At 40.4% G+C, this 19,785-nt stretch overlaps 1 protein-coding gene across 5 annotated transcripts in view; it reads right to left on the bottom strand.

Annotated features, from left to right (window-relative positions):
* Window positions 1-13,754, bottom strand: part of MTHFD2L (methylenetetrahydrofolate dehydrogenase (NADP+ dependent) 2 like) — a 128,596-nt gene extending 114,842 nt beyond the window's left edge. For 3 of the 5 annotated variants that reach the window (XM_059385227.1, XM_059385232.1, XM_059385238.1), the window contains exon 1: window positions 13,570-13,751. In XM_059385227.1, coding sequence (XP_059241210.1) covers window positions 13,570-13,673 — 104 coding nt within the window. In that variant the 5' untranslated portion in view covers window positions 13,674-13,751. Of the gene's footprint in view, window positions 1-11,098; window positions 11,133-13,569 lie in introns of all 5 variants that reach the window. The other 2 variants (XM_059385222.1, XM_059385218.1) reach the window with 2 other exon arrangements.
* Window positions 13,755-19,785: the final 6,031 nt, after the last annotated feature.

Here is a 19,785-nt window from a genome sequence, read left to right as displayed (position 1 = left end):
TCGTTTCCATAGAGACAATCTACATACAGATTAAATTTGACTGTACCCTGTATGTTGGGATCTGAGAGAGTGACAGGGCTTACTTTATAGCACTGATGTGCTAAGTGAGCTTGCTAATTATAGCTGACATGTTATAGCCTGGCTGAGTTGGTGTTTATGGGCAAACACCCAGGAGACTGCCACCCAATTTAAAATAGGATCTTTGAGGATTTTTCGTAGCAGCTGGTTCAGCCCATCAATTCCCTCAGTCCCTGCAGAGCCTCAGCAAGCCTGGTTCGGGGGGAGATGAGACATAAGGATAAACAAAGCAACCTGGTATTAGCGGAGGCCTAAAGTGTGGATGCCCGTACCAGTCCACATGCTGGAAGACCAGTAAACACACATATTCTCTGGCTCACATAGTCTTCAGTGCATAAGAAAATGAGATTTGTCAACATGAGGATTGTTGAAAAATATTGACTATCAATAACAGTGCAAATATTCAGGCACAGAAGCACACAGCTCCTAAGAGTTCTCCCTGGCTCAAGTCAATCTCTGCCAATCCACTTTCCATACTGCAGCCAGAGTGGTTTTCCAATGTAATCATGCCAGTTCTCTGTTAAAACTCCTTACTTCAAGCTCCTTGTTTATTAATTTAATTAATACCAACTGAAAACGTCCTATCTACCAGGCACTATTCTAGGAAATATAAATAGCAATACACAAAACAAACTGCCCACTTTCATGGGAACTATAATCTAGATGAAGACAGTTGTTTTTTTTTTTTAAAAGAAGACAAATTATTAAAAGGCAAATATTTAACATTTCATGTGTGAAAAACAGAGGGAAAGGGCATATCTGGAAGCCAGAGTTGTCATTTTAAGGACTTCATTCATTCATTCATTCAAAGAGAATGTGGGCATAAGTGTGAGCAGGGGGAGAGGCAAAGGGAGACAGAGAGAGAGAAGCTCCAGCAGACTCTGCCAAGCACAAGCTGACTCAGGACTCAACCTCAAGACTCTGAGACCATGACCTGAGCCAAAACCAAGAGTTGGACACTTAACCAGGCACAGGGCTTAATTGTCATTTTATATGGATGGGTTAGGTGTCTCTTCTCCAATGAACCAGGTGACATTTTATCATAAATGAAGGAAATGAGAGAATATGTCATGTGGCTATCTGGACAAAATAATTCTAGGCCAAAGGAAGTACAGAGCAGTACTTTAGGCAGGAGTGTGCCTGGCAGTTGATGAATGGCAAGAAGGTTAGTGGCTGCTGTAGAAGCAAATGTACCAGGACAGGACACAAGTCAAAGAAGTCATGGAATATCAGATCACATGAGGTCCCGCAGACCTTCAAAAGGATGTCAGCTTCCACCGTGAGGTAGGAAGCCATTTGGTGATTTTGCGTAGTGCTATGATCCGATTTTCATTATTCAATCACTGGTGAAAATGTGGAAGACAGACCTTGGGAGCAAGAGGGGAACGGGGGCACCAGTAAGAGGCGAGTGCGGTATCCCAGGCAAGAGAGGAGGGGGCTTTGGACAATGAGGGTAGGAGTGTAGGTGCAAAGTAGTCTGAATCTGAGTTAATTCGGAGCATGGAGCCACTGGATTTACCAAAAGTAGGTGCAGAGGATAAGGAAAAGAAGTCAAATATGATTTCAAAATTTTTGACCAGAAAAACTAAGAAAAGGCAATTTTTTTTTTAAATTTTTATTTATTTGACAGAGATCACGAGTAGACAGAGAGGCAGGCAGAGAGAGGGGAACAGGCTCCCTGCTTAGCAGAGAACCACAATGTGGTATTTGATCCCAGGACCCTGGGATCATGACCTGAGCTGAAGGCAGAGGCTTAACCCACTGAGCCACCCAGGCGCCCCAGAAAAGGCAGTTTTAACTAAAATCCAAATTTCCTGTAGCTTACATGCCCCTGCATGAGTTTTCTTTTGCCTCACTTCTAGAGAACACTACACTCGCCAAGTCCTACATGACACACAGCTGCCTTTCAACCTACCCACCGGGCCAGGTTGCTGTTTCTGGACCTTCACGTGCGCTACTCCCTCTTCCCGAAACACCCTTCTTTCTCCTTCTGACCTCCCCAACGTCCTAGCGCGTCTGTTCCTTTACTCCCATATATTCCTCAAGTCACAGCTTAGAAGGACCCCTGGGAAATGTTCTCTGACCCCTTCTCCCCGGGGAACTGCCTCTGCTATAAGGCCCCACAGCACCCAACTCTGACCCTTCTGTCCTGTGGCAAATCCTTGTTGAAACCAGGCCCAGGCCCCTATGCGTACACACTATACTCAAAGCTGTGTGGGGCAGGAAGTTGACATTAACTACAATGCTCTTAGTATGTGTTTACTAAATATTTATGGAATTATCAGAGTTGAATTGTTCGTTGTATCATAATTTGTTGGAATTCTTATGCCGCCACTGAAAAGAGTAACTCTAAAAACAGCAGTATTGTTGTTTACAGCAGTGAAAAATATTCTGCATAAAGAGAAAAAACGAGATTAAAAATTGTAGGTACATAATTTTAATTCAAAATGTGCCACATACGGCTAAAGATGAAGAAGGAATATGTAACATAAAATGGTGGGAGGGAGTACTCTGGATAGTTAGCCATCTTAAAATGTTTTTTAGATGTTATCCAAAGAGATCTTCTTGAACTATATTAAGAACAGATAGAAAATATCTATAAAACATATAAAAAGGAAAAATAATAATACAACTAACAACCTTACCACCCAGTTTACAGTATCACCATAACCACCAAAATCGTTCTGTAACCCTCTCCTACCCAAACCCTAGCCTCTCCCAGAGTTAAGCACAATCCTGAAATGTGGGTTGATGATTCCACTGCTTTCCTTTATCACCCAATGTGTGTAACTCTAAACATTAAAGATACACTAACATACATGATACATAAAGTAAAATATATACGTATGTTCCATAAAGGTATACGCACCAGAATGGAATCGCTGATTATAGGATATATATGTGTGTTCAATTTATGCCAACTTGTTTTCTAAAGCTGCTGCACTAGTTCGCTGGTCCCACCGGTCCGCCAGTGGGGTATAAAAGTTTCTGTTCTGCTTTCTTGATATTGTCAAAATTTTTAACTAATTAGTTAAATGGCATTTAATTGGGCTCATAATATCCATTTCCCTAATTACTAGAGGTTGAACGTCTTACAGGCTAATGGGCCATTTTGGGCTCCTCTTCTTTGGAATGACTTTTATTACTTTTGACCATTTTTCTAATGAATTATTAATCTGAGTCTAATTTGTAGGAGTTAATTACACATTCTGAACACTAATCTTATATCAGGTCTTTGTATCAGGTATCACCATTATGTGGCTTGTCTTTTCATTTAGTTTATGATTACATGGGATGAAAAGTTCTTAATTCTAATGAAAAACTCAACCATTTTTGCCTCTGGTCTGCACAAAAAGTGCAAACTCTGACAAATTCCCATCATGATTCTATGACAGGACCCTCAGTTGGTGAAACAAACCAGCTAAGAAACTGCCAGGCACACTCCCTATAGACTACTACTTAAAATCCCACAGTCTTGTATTTAAGCACAGTAAAATCCCACAGTGTTGTATTCAAGAGTAAAGTGATTCTGGAGTCTCAGTGAAGAGCCACTTCTTTAGGACCCCATCACTCTGAGAGCAGGAATGCCCACTCTAATATTCTGACAGGGGGTCCAGTCCCTTTCAATATGAAGAAACCTGTGAAGCATATGTGCCCGAAACCCTTAGAGCTATGTGCAAACAAGCTATAACCCAGTACTAACTAAAGTGTGAATCAAAAACAAAATTAACCAAAAATGCCCACATAAGCCCAGATACTGTAACTCAGTTACAAGCCTTATTAGGTTTATTCTAAAAAACAAAAACAGAAGAAAACAAAAGCAAAAACAAAAACCCTCAGCATGGCAGAATGTACTCTCCTCACTGCCTGTGTCAGATTTTAAAAACAAATGTTTGAAAATTTATTTTGTGAATTAGCCTAAAAGGCCTAAGATTGTTTTTGTTCAAAATCTGTTGGAAACTGCTAATAAACACATTCAAAAAATACACCAAAAAGGGGGATTGAGATCTGTAACTTTTAGAGAATTGAACTGCAGGCACTGAAAACAAAGCTTACAAACAGAAATCATATTCCTTCAAAAGCAAGGGAAGAAATTTATCCCTTTAAAAGCATGAGAAGCAATATGAAAACTAACTGAACAATAATGGCTTAAATGATACAAAAGCAATTCTGAAAGTCTATTGCTGTGGGTTGAACTGGGTCTCCCAAATCCTCATTCTTTGCACCTAGGATTGTGACCTTATTTGAAAATAAGGTATTTGCGAATATAATGAAGATGTAGCAGGAGGACAAGGTCATAGAGTGACCTCGTGGAGTAGAGTGGGCCCTTAATCCAACATGCCTGTCACCCCTATTAGAAAAGACACAGAGACACCAACACAGAGAACTTCACGTGAAGACACGCAAGAAGATGGTCACGTGACCACAGAGGCCAAGACTGGAGCCTTGCAGCTACAGACCAAGGAAAACTAAGGACTGCCAGTAGGGAGAGGAGAGGACAGCAAGGTTCTCTGAGTACCCTGATTTCTATCTTCTGGCTTCCAGAAGTGTGAGGCTCAATTTCTGTTGCTTTAAACCATCTACTTTGTGGTACTGTGTTTACGGCAGCCTTAGTAAACAAATACGTCTATAATCCTAATTTAAAATATTCTAATTTGTGGAAAGAATCTTCTGATGGAGCAATTTTTCATGGAATACATTTATATTTTGGAATGTAATAACATAAAACTGAAAAGATGTGTAATTTTACTGCATCTAAACATGGGAAAATTTAAAAATAAACAAACATGACAAAATGTTTTAAAAGTCCTAAAAAGAAACAACTTCTGTGATGACATTTAACGTATTTGCCAAAGAAAGAAGACTGAAAGGAGACACAAAGACAGCAATTGTGAAAATATTTAGGCTAAAATATCTTCACATTCCAGCATCAAAAAACTAGAATTGAGATTATGTTCCATTTAGCAGCTTGCTCTGAGTGTCTGGCATCTATAGAGAAAGTACTTTGAAAACTAAAAGAACATTGTCTAAAGAAAAGAACAATTTAAAACTCCTAAAAAAAACTACAACAGCAAATTTAATTTTTACATTAAGCTTAAGATTTTTTTTTTCCAAAAAATGATCAGTGTCAAGGTGTTAAAGATATAGCTAAGAAACTGATTCAAGAATATGCAGCAAGAATTCAGGGTGTGTTGAAAGTTAATGGTCACATAATTAACATAAAAAATTGAATATAATAGAAAGATAAAAATTTCTCAATTGTTTTAATGTATAAGGATATAAATTACCTTTTAAAATGTTAATTTTGAAAACAGCTTTGAACAGTATGCTTTTATAGGTCCTAAAATATTTGTAAATCAGTAAAATATTCCAAATATGCAATTTTCATTACTTTTCAAAAATTTTTTTTTTTATATTTGAGAGAGAGAGAGGGAAAGAAGGAACTCAAGCAGGGGGAGGGGCAGAAGGAGAAGCACAAGCAGATTCCATGCTGAACAGGAAACCCAACAGTGGGGTGGGATCCCAGGACCCTGAAATCACAACCTGAGCAGAGGGCAGACACTTAACTGACTGAGCCACCCAGGCGCCCTATGAAATTTTCATTATTTTAACATCTCTTTTTACTCTTGAAAATGTGGTTTGGTCTAAAACTTATATAGTCACATTGCCATTAATACAAGGGCAGTCAATTTGACCCTAAGATTCATACAATGCACCCTGTCATTACTAACTCAGGTGACATTTCCTGAATAGGTAATGTTGCAAGTGACTGCCAAAAAAGGCAGAACAAAGAGTTCTCCCTTTCAGTACTCTCCTCCCATTGCTGGGCTGGCACTAATGTGGCGTCATCAAAAAGCAATTAAATCACAGTAGGGGGTGGCGGGGGGATGAGTAGTAGAGCAGGATAATGCACTACAAATTACTTAACCTCCAGCCAGAAATCAACCAGTTCACCATTAATAGTGTAAAAGGAGATTTCAAAATGGAGCAAGCAAGCCTAAGAAAGTCTCTTTAAAATTGTGTGGAAAGGCTATAGGAGGAATTTATGCAGGTCCTCACTGGAGAACTCATTTAACTTTTTGCCAGCTACGTGCCCTCAGCCTAGACTTAACCTCCTCACTTCAAATCCCTTATTTGTATATTACCCCAACCAATCCCAGTTAACCTACTTTCAATCGGTTTTGCATTGAGGACCTAAATGAGAACTGCACTTGTGACCTTTAACCTTTTAAAATTCTGTCCCCTCTTTGTCTCCCTCAGTCAGATTTCTACCTGAATCTGGATCTCCAAAACTGCAATTTTAATTGCCAAAAAAAAAAAAAAAAAAAAAAAAAAAAAAATGCCTTTGCTTACATATCCAGTGAATTCTTTCTTGGTCATCAGAAGCTATATATAATGAGGTTGGATCCGTCACTTAACTGCTCTGAAAGGAATGCAATTTTCATTATCTATGTAATGGGAATGTTCCCTGTTTAACTTACAGAAAGGGATTTGGCTAAATGTTCACTGGCTGATTTGTAAAAATCACTCTAAGTGACAGATGGTGACATACACAAACCACCAAGGAGCCATCATTTCGTGTTGTTTGCATGAGACTGCTTTTTTCCTCTGTATTTTCCAGGAAATAAACCATAACCATCCTAATCTATGGGTACTAGAACAAAATGTAGTATTTAATTAACTAAAGCAAAGTAGCAAATAGAAGGAAAAAAAACACTACTTTTCTTGGCTATTAAAATACTCCTTCATAAAAGAGTAAAATAACCACAAATAAAATCTACTCAATTTCTGCAGTACATTTAATATGTATACATGGCTCTTTTTTCTGCATCTAGGTTTTACTATTATTTGCAACCACAACTTTAGAGCTGCAATGGATTGTTTTATGATCTATAAAGATTTTTTTAAAAGTGTAATACAATCATTAGCAATTCAAATTTCTCTGCAGGTCATACCATAGCCTAATCACTATGTATCTCAGTATCACCTAGAAATTTTCAGTCTGATTAGTACAACAGAAATGAAACGCAAGGGAACCAGGGCAAAATTATATATTGAATAAAACCAATCACTAGCACTAGGGAACCTTTTGAAATAAATTTTTTGAAAGTGAGCGAATGCTTAGGAATACCAAGTTTATGTAATTTTAAAAACATTTCATTTCCCATCCTAAATACTACACTTTAACACCTTAAAAGTTATTTTATCAGAAATTATACTTCTGTAAACCAATATAAACAAAACCTAAAGCCCAGTTCTCATTTTGCATAATTCTGTTATTCAATTTTGCAATTTATCTCTTTCAGGTCCCTAACCTGTAAATTAGAACATCAGAAGCTACCTAAACACTCATATTTAAATACCTGTGGTTTTTACTGGCAGTATCTCAAATACTTGCTAATATTACTGTGATTTGTTGCCAACATTTACAGCTGAAGAAAATGCTAAATTTTGTAGAGATTAGTGATCTCCTATCTGAGTTTAAGGATCCCCTAAAACATTTCATGAAGTCTCAGGTTAAGAAATAACCTTCACGGGATGCCTGGGTATTTAAGTGGGTTAAGCATCTGCCTTCGGGTCAGGTCATGATCTCAAGGTCAGGGAGCCTGACTCCCCCTCTGCCTGCTGCACCCCCTGCTTGTGCACCCCTGTTCTGACAAATAAATAAATTAAATCTTAAAAAAAGAAAAAAGAAAAAGTACCCTTCATTAAGGGACTCTGACAAGATAATTTTTAAGATTTATATGTGAAATTAGCTTTCCTGATTCAGAGAAGTACTACGAGATTTAATGTTTTCAAAAAGAGGAACAACAGTGAGATACATCAATAATTAAAAATTGCTTATAGAGCAACGTACTGTGTGTATCATTAAAGTTCCCAAACCCTGTCACCATTTATTTACTGTTAACCTGGGCAAGTTATTTGGTTTCTCTAAGCCTCAATCACCCAATCTATTAGGAACAGTAATAGTCCACTTCAGCTGTTTTGAAGGTAAAATGATATACTAATGCAAAAAATCTCAGGAAAGAATTTAGCAGAATAAAGGTTCACTGAATACTAGTAAGATTTTATTTTTCAACAACACAACTGGATTAAAGGCAATTAATATTTGTTGCAATTACTCATAAACAATCAAAGCAGGGCGGGCACATCTTTTTTTTTTTTAATTCAATTAACTAATGCATAATGTATTATTAATTTCAGAAGCAGAGGTGATTCATCAACATTTTACAATACCTAGTGCCCTCATGTGCCCTTCTTAATGTCCATCACCCAGTTACCCAATCCCGCTATACCCCCTCCCTCCAGCAATCCTGTTTGTTTCTTATAATTAAGAGTCTCTTATTTTTTTTTTTTTTATTTATTTGACAGACAGAGATCACAAGTAGGCAGAGGCAGGCAGAGAAAGAGAGGAGGAAGCAGGCTTCCCGCGGAGCAGAGAGCCCGATGTGGGGCCCAATCCCAGCACCCTGGGATCATGATCTGAGCCGAAGGCAGAGGCTTGAACCCACTGAGCCACCCAGGTGCCCCAAGAGTCTCTTGTTTTGTCTCTCTGATTTCGTCTTGTTTAATATGATCTCACTCATATGTGGAATTTAAGAAACAAAAGAGATACAGAAGAGACGGACATCTATTTCAAACTATATATGCCCTAACTTTAGAATTATAAATCTCTGGATAGTCTTTTGGTTCTAGGTACACTTTTTATTGTGAGTAATTACAGAAACCAACATAGATCATTGATCATTTTCAGACCATTAAGTGAACAAACCTTGCTGATATATTGACAAAGCATGACCTGAATCTGAGAATAAAATATCTGAGAGTAAAATATTTCATATGTTCTAAGAACTAGACCTGAATGATACCAAGATGGTTACGTAACCAACTGACTTAATGTAATATAACGCAGCCAACAAAATGTTAGTAAAAACAACATAGAAAATAGACATGATGTAATGTTAAGTGGCGCAGCTTGGGTAAGTGTTCTTGGATAACGCCCAACCTGAGTTCTTTGACACTAATTTAGGTTTAGATTATGTTCCATTCTGACCACAAAGTTTTCTATCTTTTAAGTATTTAATCTGGTCCAAATGGCACCTAAGAGCAAATCTCATTTATCACTAATCATTAATTTATCCCACTCAATGACAGTTCAAATTTCTCCAAAGTGCCAAGCTCTTAAGCCTCCCTCTGTAATTTAATCATTTCCAAGCCAAACTATTTTAAAACCTACCACTGGACTCCACAGAATCCTAGGAGAGTATGTTACAATGGAAAATTATTAGTGTTTTTGTTTTTTCCTGCTTCTAATCATCCAATCAAGGTTTTTTTTTTTCTTTTTTTTTTTTTTTAAAGATTTTATTTATTTATTTGACAGAGAGAAATTACAAGTAGATGGAGAGGCAGGCAGAGAGAGAGAGAGAGGGAAGCAGGCTCCCTGCTGAGCAGAGAACCCGATGCGGGACTCGATCCCAGGACCCTGAGATCATGACCTGAGCCGAAGGTAGCGGCTTAACCCGCTGAGCCACCCAGGCGCCCCCAATCAAGGTTTTAAAATGAAAAGATAACATCTGAAAAACAAAGATTCAGGTCATTAAAGAAACTGCTTAATTTTTCCAAACATCATGACTGAGTAACAAGATTTGAGATTACTACTAGTCCTTTTTCATCTACTGACCCATTTTAATCAGAAAATTTATTTTGAAGACATTACATTAGAATACATTATCGCTGAATGGCTGGGACATAGACATAAAACTCAGATATAGATACTAAATGCTAACTCATGTAGGTTCTAAATTTAAAGTGACATTAAGAATTGCTTAGAGGGGCGCCTGGGTGGCTCAGGGGGTTAAAGCCTCTACTTTAAGCATGGGTCATGATCCCAGGGTCCTGAGATGGAGCCCTGCATCAGGCTCTCTGCTCAGTGGGGAGTCTGCTTCCCCCTCTAGCTGCCTGCCTCTCTGCCTACTTGTGATCTGTCAAATAAATAAATAAAATCTTAAAAAAAAAAAAGCTATAGGTTGGACACAAAATTTTGCAAATACTAAAAGGCATCATAGCAGGAGAAGGGGACAAAAGAGATCTGCCAAATTAATGACTTTAGCAATCACTTTCCAACAGGATAAACATGGAACCAATGCTTAGGATAGCCATTTAATTACTGAAAATGAGTTCAGGCAGGATGACCTAAAGCAGCATTTGGACAGTTCCTGTTGTAGGATACCTGCAAATCTACTTTGACCATGGCATTAATGTACAAGGTGAGTAACCTCCCTTTCGAATGGGAAAGGCTGCTGCCTAGCTGTGTACACTGAAAGCACTGGGCCAAAGATGCATTGATGTTTATAATCTAGTGATATTTTGATTTGTAAACTCACATAAAAAGGCAAAAATAGTAAAACTTTAATCACTAATTTTTTTTTATTTTTAATGTTTTAGCTGTTTAGATAATTTATTTTAAGAAACAATAAGCTGCAACAAATATAAGGGCTTATTTATTTCTTTGACAGTAAATATATGTTCTTCCAATTAATAAGATCTAATTTCTCCTGAGGAAATAAGAAATTCACTGTAAATCTTAAAAAAATGAGAGAAAACTTAAATACTTCAACATTTTATAATTTTCAAATTTTGTCAAAGATTATTTCTTGAAATTCCAATTAAAGAAAAAACTTCACTAAAAAAAGTACTTGTATGTTCTCTCAGTATAGGTATCTAAACAAAAATATGAAAAATAATAAAAAGTGCTTTTTTATTTTTCATTTAAGGCTCTAGGTAGCTCAGAAACTGGCAATAAATCTGTTAATGTAGAACAGTCAATACTGGGGAAAGAGTTTATCAAACTCAAAGATAATTTTCAATAAAAATAACACTAAGGCTCAAATTTCAAGTCAATAGGATTGATGTCAGATTAAACCACATTCACTATGAAGAACTAGACAACTAACGTGTAACTACATATTAAAAAAGATGACTGAGGATGGGGACAAGTGGGGAGGCAGACAGTGGCGACCTCTGGAAGATGGAATCTCTTCTCTCTGCTGGCCCTAGAAGAGAAAAGAGACACCAATAAGCATCAACACACTGTCCGAATTCCTCCCCACCCGAGACCCAACAGTCCACAGGTGTTTCTCTACCTGACAGCCAACCTCACTTTCATATATGGTATTCAGTGCCAAGAGGATGTCAAAACCACCACCCTATCCACTGCCTTAAGAAAATAAAAACTACCAAAAAGTATTATTTATTTTTTACAGTCATAACCTATATCAAATGGGGGTCAAAGCAGCTGAATTCGAAGTAATACTTCTTTATAGTAAGCCTAGCTTTCCAGGGAGCCCTAGGTGGCTCACTTTGGCTCAGGTCATGACCCCAGGGTCCTGGGATGGAGTCCCTTGCCCAGCTCCCAGCTCCGTGGGGAGCGTGCTTACGCTTCCCTATCTCTCCTCCTTCTTCCTTCTTTCTCTGACAAATAAATAAACAAAATCTTTAAAAAAAAAAAACAGCTTTCCAATTGTTGCATTCAACTATTTTAAATTATAAAAAGAACATTAATACAATTTAAAAGATTTGAATTATCCCTTTTCTCCTGCACATGTGTATGAAGCAAGTGGCTTCCAGAAAATGTTTGGGTTATAACTGTTGGACTCCCCATTCAATGTACATGGAGAGGATGGGGTGATGGGTTCTTTAGATCAAGATGACAAAGGGAAATTCATCAATGTATACAACCTGGAAAAGGCTATCCTCATTCTGAAAAGAAGCCTTAAAACAACTGAAATTGAAAAAATAGAGTGATTCTCTGCTCAGCAGGAAGCCTGCCTCTCCCTCCCCTTCTGCCTGGTGCTCTGCCTAACTGTATTCTCTATCAAATAAATAAACTCTTGGGGTGCCTGGGTGGCTCAGAGGGTTAAGCCTCTGCCTTCAGCGCAGGTCATGATCTCAGGGTCCTGGGATCAAGCCCCGCATCGGGCTCTCTGCTTAGTGAGAGCCTGCTTCCTCCTCTCTCTCTCTCTGCCTGCCTCTCTGCCTACTTGTGATCTCTGTCTGTCAAATAAATAAATAAAATCTTTAAAAAAAAAAAAAAAGAAAAAAAAAAGAAAAAAATAAACTCTTTAAAAAAAGAAAGAAATTCTTCCTTAAAAAAAGTGACTATACTATAGTCCCTATTATATACTATTATTATTATATACTATTATATAATATACTATTATATATTATATACTATAATACAATATACTATTATATATTATTACATAGTATATTATATACTATAATACCTTTAATTCTACAATTCAAACATAATTCTACAGAATCTGCTTTTCCTAGGTGGTACAGTTCCAAACCAACCGGCAAATTCTTTGGCGCACCAGAGAGAGTCATTCAGCAGAACTCAGAATCAGTTACCCTCTCATATCCTCGTGGAAGACCAAATCAACAGAAACTACATCTCAAGTAAACCCTACTGGAAATAATATATTTTCTTATTTTAGTCACTCAAGTCTGAGAACTAAACGTGTATAAAATGGGAGTTAATCAATTTAAATTAAATAAGCAGCAGCCACGCTTCCACATTACTGATTATTACTTTCTTCCAGGAACTGCGCGGGTCACTGCAGATACAAAAAGATGAAAGAGACACCATCTCTGAGCGCGCCGAACTGCAGTGAACACGGGTTACTGGGAGCCCGGAGAGTCTGAACACAGCATCTCTTCTGGACTCACTGACTCTGGGTCAAGGGACTGTATTTTTAGATGCTCCGGCCTGAGTCGCAACTCCAACGAGCAGAAGGCGGAAAGGGGAAGAGCTCGAGGGCACCGCCGTGCCGAAGAGTGAAACCACACCCCGTTCCGTCCGCGCAGTGCACTGGCCAGCAACCGGTCCAAAGACGTGCACTGACTCTAGGACTGACTATTTCAATCTTAGACTGAAGAGGTTTTGGAAACGCCATACAGAAAAAACCCTAAAAAGATCAGCATCTGAATTTGTGAAACCACCACGAATTTCAGAGTTCGAAAAGACCCCAGAACCAACCAAGGAACTCCGGAACTCGAACACTCGTGAACCATCGGGACCACGCTCGCTCCTTTGGGAAACAAACCGTAACGCACACGGCGGCGGCTGCCCGAAACCGGACACCTGTTTCCACGGCGCCTCTCCCGGGCCGCGACCGTCCCCCTGAAGCACTCACTGGCCTCCCGCGAGGTGGGACTATTCTGGCGCCTCGGCTCGAAGCCGACCGCGTCCCAGCTGCCGACTGAGGCCGACGCGACCCGCCCGCAAGGCCCTCAAGGCCAAGTCCGGAACCTACGCAGGCCTCGCCCCGCGCCCCCCGGTCGGCGCGGCCGCCCTAGCCTCGGGCGGGACGCGGGAGAGCTCGGCCGGCGCCCGCGGCCCACGCCCCGCCAACCCGCCCGCGGCCGGCGGCCCCGCACGCGCCCGCACCCACACACGACGGCACTGAACGTCCCGGGCGCCCGTACCTCACGCCGCTGCTCCGAAAGCCCCGGAACACGCTCCCGCCCTGCGCCCGCACGCGGCCGAGTCGGCCGCCGAGCAGCAAGGAGCCGCGCGCCGGCACAGCCATGGCCGCAGGTCGCCGGCTTCCGGGCAGAGGCTCCACCTCCCGCCGCGGCCGCCCTCGCCGCTGCACACCGGGCTCCGCCCCCAGCCGGCCGGGCCGGAGAGCCGGTCGCTCCAGCAGCGGGCTTCGGGCGCCATGCCCGGGCGGGGCCGGGAGCCAACCTCAGGACTTGGGGGCGGAGACGAGAGGACGCCGGGAGGCGGGGCCGGGAACGGGGCTCGGAACCGGTCGGGGGCGGGGCCGAAGAGACCCCGGGCCTGTTGGGGGCGGGGCCAGGACCTGAGCGAAGTAAGAGGGGTGGGACTGGCCCGGCAGGACGCGGGCGGCTGGCGGGGGCGGGGAAGGCGTCCCTGAGACTCCGGTTAGCGGTGTGACTTCTCACCCACCCCAGACACCTCTGGTCTTCTCATAGTGAGGGCGCAGGTACGGCGTCTGAACTGATCAGCCCACGCAGCGTACCCCTGTCACCCGAGCCAGAGCTGTCCTAGCACCCCCGACGCTCTGTGGAATTGATTTAAAGCCAGAAGCACGTTAACCGCTTCTCGGCTTCTTGCTCCTTTGCTGGCCTTGGGATACCTGGGAGCTGGAGAGGGAAACAAAGGTGTGAGTGTGTGGAGGTAGGAGGGGGACCTAGCTGAAGAAGGCCTGAGCTTCGGGATTTAGGTGGCTCTCCCTTTATGGGAGGATATGCATTGACCAATGTTTGCCATTTTCCAGAGTTGATGACCAAGTTAACACAGCTTAGGAGCCTGCATTGTGTGGTGAATTGACAACTAAGGAGAAAGCAAACTCAACTCCCGTTGAAAAAGTAAAAATCGGACTATGCCGGGATAGGTCAAAAAACAAATTAAAGCACATTTTTAAAAATGAAGAGTTTCTTTGAGCAAAAATCAATTTGAATCAGGCAGCATCCAATCTAGCAGATTGAAAGGCGCTGAGGAGCTATGCAAAATGATAGACTTTTCAGGGTAGAAGGGAGCAGGAAGAAGAAAGAGTAGCAAAAAAGTGGGTTTGTTATTGCAAAATCACTTTCCTTTCAGGGATGGTACAATACCTGACTAGTGCTGACCGGGTGATTCCTGGTTTCTGGTTTAAGATGCCATATCTAGGACAAAAGAAACTAATGGGGAAGAAGAATTAGGGAGGTCCTTCTAGACAAACTTAAAATCAAATTGATATGAGACAGATTAATAGGAGAAAATCAGATTTAAGACCATATGTACAGGGAACCAAAATCAAATTTAATCGCATGCATATGGAGAATCCACACAGACATGGAAATTCCAAAATCAGGCAACATGATGCTTATATGAGCTAAGGACAGGGGTAGGGGGTCTGAGGATACAAAGGGAGAGACCACTAGTAGGAAGGTGAAAGGAGATGTTTCGGAAAACAAAGTGCCATATTATGCAGATAAGTTTCTTAAAGAGGAATCACTATTAATAGCTCTCTTGCTGGTAAAGCTGGCAGTTGAGGGGGAAGTGAAAAGCTTTTTCTCAATTTGCTGGGTGTGGACTGTTTTCAAGTCAAAATAATTTTCATACCAAAGTGGCCCATCTTGGGGTGGCCTGTCCTTGGCCTCTACACCAAGTCTCAGTTTGATGACATGGGGCTTCACAGAAGCAACTCCATTTTGGACCTGTTGCCTTTTGTTTTGTTTTGCTTTAACAAATAACAGACCCAGATAAGAGACAGATACAAACCAGCTGCAAAGGTGAAGGAAAGAGTATTTCTCTCATGGTCAGGCCGCAGCTGTGAAGTATCACAATCTCTTTGACCACTGCTTTCTTACTTAAAATCCTTTTTCTCTAAAATCGTAACTGTCAGAAAATCTGCTGTTTAAAATCATATCCATAAGAAAGAGACATCCTGTTCTTCCTATTGGGCATGATCTAAGTCAATTTCAAACAAAGAAGCAGCCATTATTTCTAACCTACCTAAAAAAACTTCAGATGAGGGATTTCTGAATACATTCCATATCTATCTTGACTTTATCAATTCCAAGGAATAAGCCCCTGGGTCCACTTTGCAGTCCAACCTGATGTTGACCTCTTTACACACAGCTCTTTCCTGCCATTGAGCCTACCAAAATACCATTTTATGTAAATTTCACTTCCACCCTTCCCCAAATCTTACAATAACCTTCCATCTCTCTAACTGATGAGACATTTCTGGGTTCCTCTGGTATGTAGTCTTCCTCATGACAAGCAGTCAGTTATCCTAAATTTCATCTTGCTGTAGCTTTGTCCCCGGCAGTTGTAGTCTGATTAGGCTAGGATAACAGCCAGGAGTGATTATCCCACAGAAGGGATTCCAGGGATTCCAGCCCAGTAGTTATGAGTCTAGCAACATAGGCAGTGTTCTGTGCTCTATGTGGGATGGAAGAAGGCATGCCCTTCATGAAGTCATGTACCATAGCCCATTTATTTTACATCCCCATTATACTAGCATAGCACTGAGCAAAGAGTAGGTGTTCAGTAATTTCTTGAAAACTAATTTATGAAGGCTTATAAGGAATGCATTTATACCACCACATTTCTTTTTTTTTTTTTTTTGAGATTTTATTTATTTATTTGACAGACAGAGATCACAAGTGGACTGAGAAGCAGGCAGAGAGAGAGGAGGAAGCAGGCTCAACGCCATCCTTCCCTGAGCAGAGAGCCAGATGGGGCTGGATCCCAGGACCCTGGGATCATGACCCAAGCCAAAGGCAGAGGCCCCACTCACTGAGCCACCCAGGTGCCCCTACACCACCACATTTCAAAACATAACCACATCAATTCAAATCTTTCTTTAATCATCTGGCCTTGTGACGAATATATGACTGTCTCCTACAGAGATACATTGATCAATGCTCTTCCCTATCCTCTACCACAGGCTGAACCCAAACAGCTCCTCTTCCTCTCTCCTCACGCATAAATAGTATGTACTTCCTACTAACGAGCAACCGAAATTACATTCCACTCAGAAGAAACTATCATTGTGAAGAGAAGGAAAACATTTTCTCTACCCTCAAGGTCTTCCAGCTGAACTAAAAATTAAATTTACATGAGACGAGTTAGCAGGAGGAACAACAGCTACAACCACCAAGTTTTATGATGTGTGCACAGAGACCTGCTTATAAAATTGAGACACAAAGAAGTGACCAAAGCGGGGAGTTTGTATAAATCTTAGACAGAGATGATAAATTGTTGAGGAATTCACAGGATAAGGAAACAGATGTTTGGGCTGAAGTAGTAGACCAGTAAGTAATAAGATTTATTTTTGCAGTTTTTTTTAACTTTAAAATCAGTATCTCTGGTGATAAGGATGTCTTTTTACTACTTAATGTAGGGAGGTTATCTTTCAAATGAAAGGTTTGTTTTCTGCATCCAAGGAGACAGAGGAGGGGTTGAGTGTCTTTGTACTGGTTGTTTCTTAAGTAATTTTTATTTAAAATAATCAATAGGCTGGGGCACCTGGATGGCTCAGTCAGTTGGGCATCTGCCTCCAGCTCAGGTCCTGATCCCAGGGTCCTGGGTTCAAGCCCTGCATTGGGCTCTCTGCTTGGCGGGGAGCCTGTTTCTCTCTCTCCCTCTTCTTGCCACTCCCCTGGCTTGTGTTCCCTCTCTCTCTCTTTCTCTGTAAAACAAATAAATAAAGTCTTAAAAAAAATAACCAATGTATCTAAGTGGGCCCTATGGCTGTTTCTGAGTAACTCATTAAGGTCATCTTGAGGGAAAAGCCTGCATCAAGCAAAGGAAGACACTCCCCTGTCATCTAAAGGTAGCCCCACTAACAAGGCTACCTACTCTCTCATCTCAATGTGTCCTCCATGGCATTATCCCCAGAGCCTAGCCCAATGGTTGGCATACTAAGTGCTCATAGAATATCTGAATGAATGAATGGATAAATGAATGAATGAATGAATTGGGCCTCAACTCAACAGGAATGGAATGAAATGCCCAATGAACTCCCACAGAGCCACTTCTGAGGAGATTTGGTTAGAAGTACTACTCCTGCCAGAGGTGTGGAGTACATAACTGAACTTTTCCCCCAAATTTTGAGTATACCAGAAAATGTATATGGTAAGTTATTGCCAGGTTTTGGGTGACTACAAGTTTTCTGACACATGTTGGTTTTCTTTTCTTTTCAATTAATGAAACACCCCTGCATAGCATTATGTCTACTGTTCTTACAAATGGAGAAGTTTATATCAGTCAGCTGGGTTGTACCATGAGAAATTTTCCCCAGGTTTCTGGATGGTGCCCTGGTCATCAGAAATGTAACTCACTTGAAAGCTGATCTAGGCTCATCACGGGACAAGAGTGATATCACCATTTTTAGCTGCTTAACTGAGAAATATGTATAGTAAAGTTGATTTTTATGAATCTGCAGCACCGCAGAGGATGTGAAATGGTTTTTACCTTTGATTAGAAGAATTGTTTGAAGAAGAGACTTTCCCCAAAAGCACTGAATATGAAAAATTATGACCCTATAATCAAAAAAAATTGGATTTGGTTTTTAAATGCTAAGTCAGACTTTCTTATATTTTTCTTTCCTAAACTAAATTTAGCTGCAAACACAAGCTTAATTCTGACCATTACCTCAATAACACTAATCATTAGGGAAATGCAAATCAAAACCGTAATGACACAGCATCTCACACCCACTAAGATGGCTGCCATCAAAGAACAAAAACAAAACCAAAAAACAAGTGTTGGTGAGAATGTGAAGAAATTGGAACCCTTTTGGAGTTCTGCTAGTGGAAACGTAAAACGGTAAAACCACTGTAGAAAACAATATGGATATTCCTTTAAAAATGAAAAATGCGGGGATACGTGTGTGACTTAGTTAAGCATCGACCCTTGATTTCAGCACAGGTCATGATCTCAGGGTCATGAGATCAAGCCTCATGTTGGGCTCCATGCTGGGTGTAGAGGCTGCTTAAGACTCTCTGTTTCCCTCTCCCTCTGCCCTTTCCCACCTGCTTGTGTGTATGCACACATGTGCATACACTCTAAAAAAATAATTAAAAATACAACTACAGTATCGTCCAGCAGTCCCACTTCCAGGTATAAACCCAAAATAATAGAGAAAATGTAGTATATACTTTACAGTGGAATGTCATTCATCTTTTAAATGGAAGGAAATTCTGACACGTTCTATAACTGGGTGAAAATTCAGAACACTATCCTAAATGAAAGAAGCCGGTCAAAAAAAAGGTAAATAATGTATGATTCTGCTTATATGAGATGCCCAGAGTAGTCAGATGCAAAGATAGAAAGTAGAACAGTGGTTGCCAGGTAGTGGGGGAAAGGGGAGTAGGAAAATAGTAGAAAAGAAAAGTAGAAACTCTAGAAAACAGTTGTAGAGACTGGTTATATAACAATGTGTTTGTGATTAACACTACAATACTATATACTTAAAAATGATTAAGACAGTAAATTTTAAGTTATGTATATTTTATGATAATTTAAAATGTTTTTAAACATAAAAATTAGTGACAAATATTTTATTGTTAATTTAGTAATTTTCACGCCCAATGGCAGTGAATAAAAGTTATTGAGCCACAACCTTAGCGAGGTTTTGTATTTTTTTTTTAAACATTTTATTATTTATTTGACAGACAGAGATCACAAGTAGGCAGAGAGGCAGGCAGAGAGAGAGGGGAAAGCAGGCTCCCTGAGTAGAGACCCTGATGTGGGGCTCCATCCCAGGACCCTGAGATCATAACCTGAGCCGAAGGCAGAGGCTTTAACCCACTGAGCCACCCAGGTGCCCCATGAGGTTTTATATTATCAGTCTTTTACATTTTAGTCAGTTTACTTTTAACAAAAAATATTCACTGAGGTATTAATTTATATTTTCTTGACCACTAATGTGTGAGACATCTGTTAATATTAGCCGTTTTAATTTTCTCTTTTTCAAAGGGTTTGTTTATTTTTTACTGACATAAGAGTTGTTTATGTTTTTAATATCAGTACAATTTTGCCTCTTGCATGTGTGACAAGCAGTCAGATTGATCAGTCTATTCTTTTGTGGTCAGAGTTCACTGTAATACTCAAGCAATTCCCTTCCGTATTTCAAGAGTCTAGAGATGTAGTCCTATTAGTTTATTCTAGAGCTTTTGAAG

Source organism: Mustela nigripes, chromosome 1 (assembly GCF_022355385.1).
Source record: "Mustela nigripes isolate SB6536 chromosome 1, MUSNIG.SB6536, whole genome shotgun sequence".
In the NCBI taxonomy this organism is placed as follows: Eukaryota; Metazoa; Chordata; class Mammalia; order Carnivora; family Mustelidae; genus Mustela; species Mustela nigripes.
Note: the sequence above shows the minus strand (reverse complement) of the source record. Positions and strands in the feature narration are given on the sequence as shown.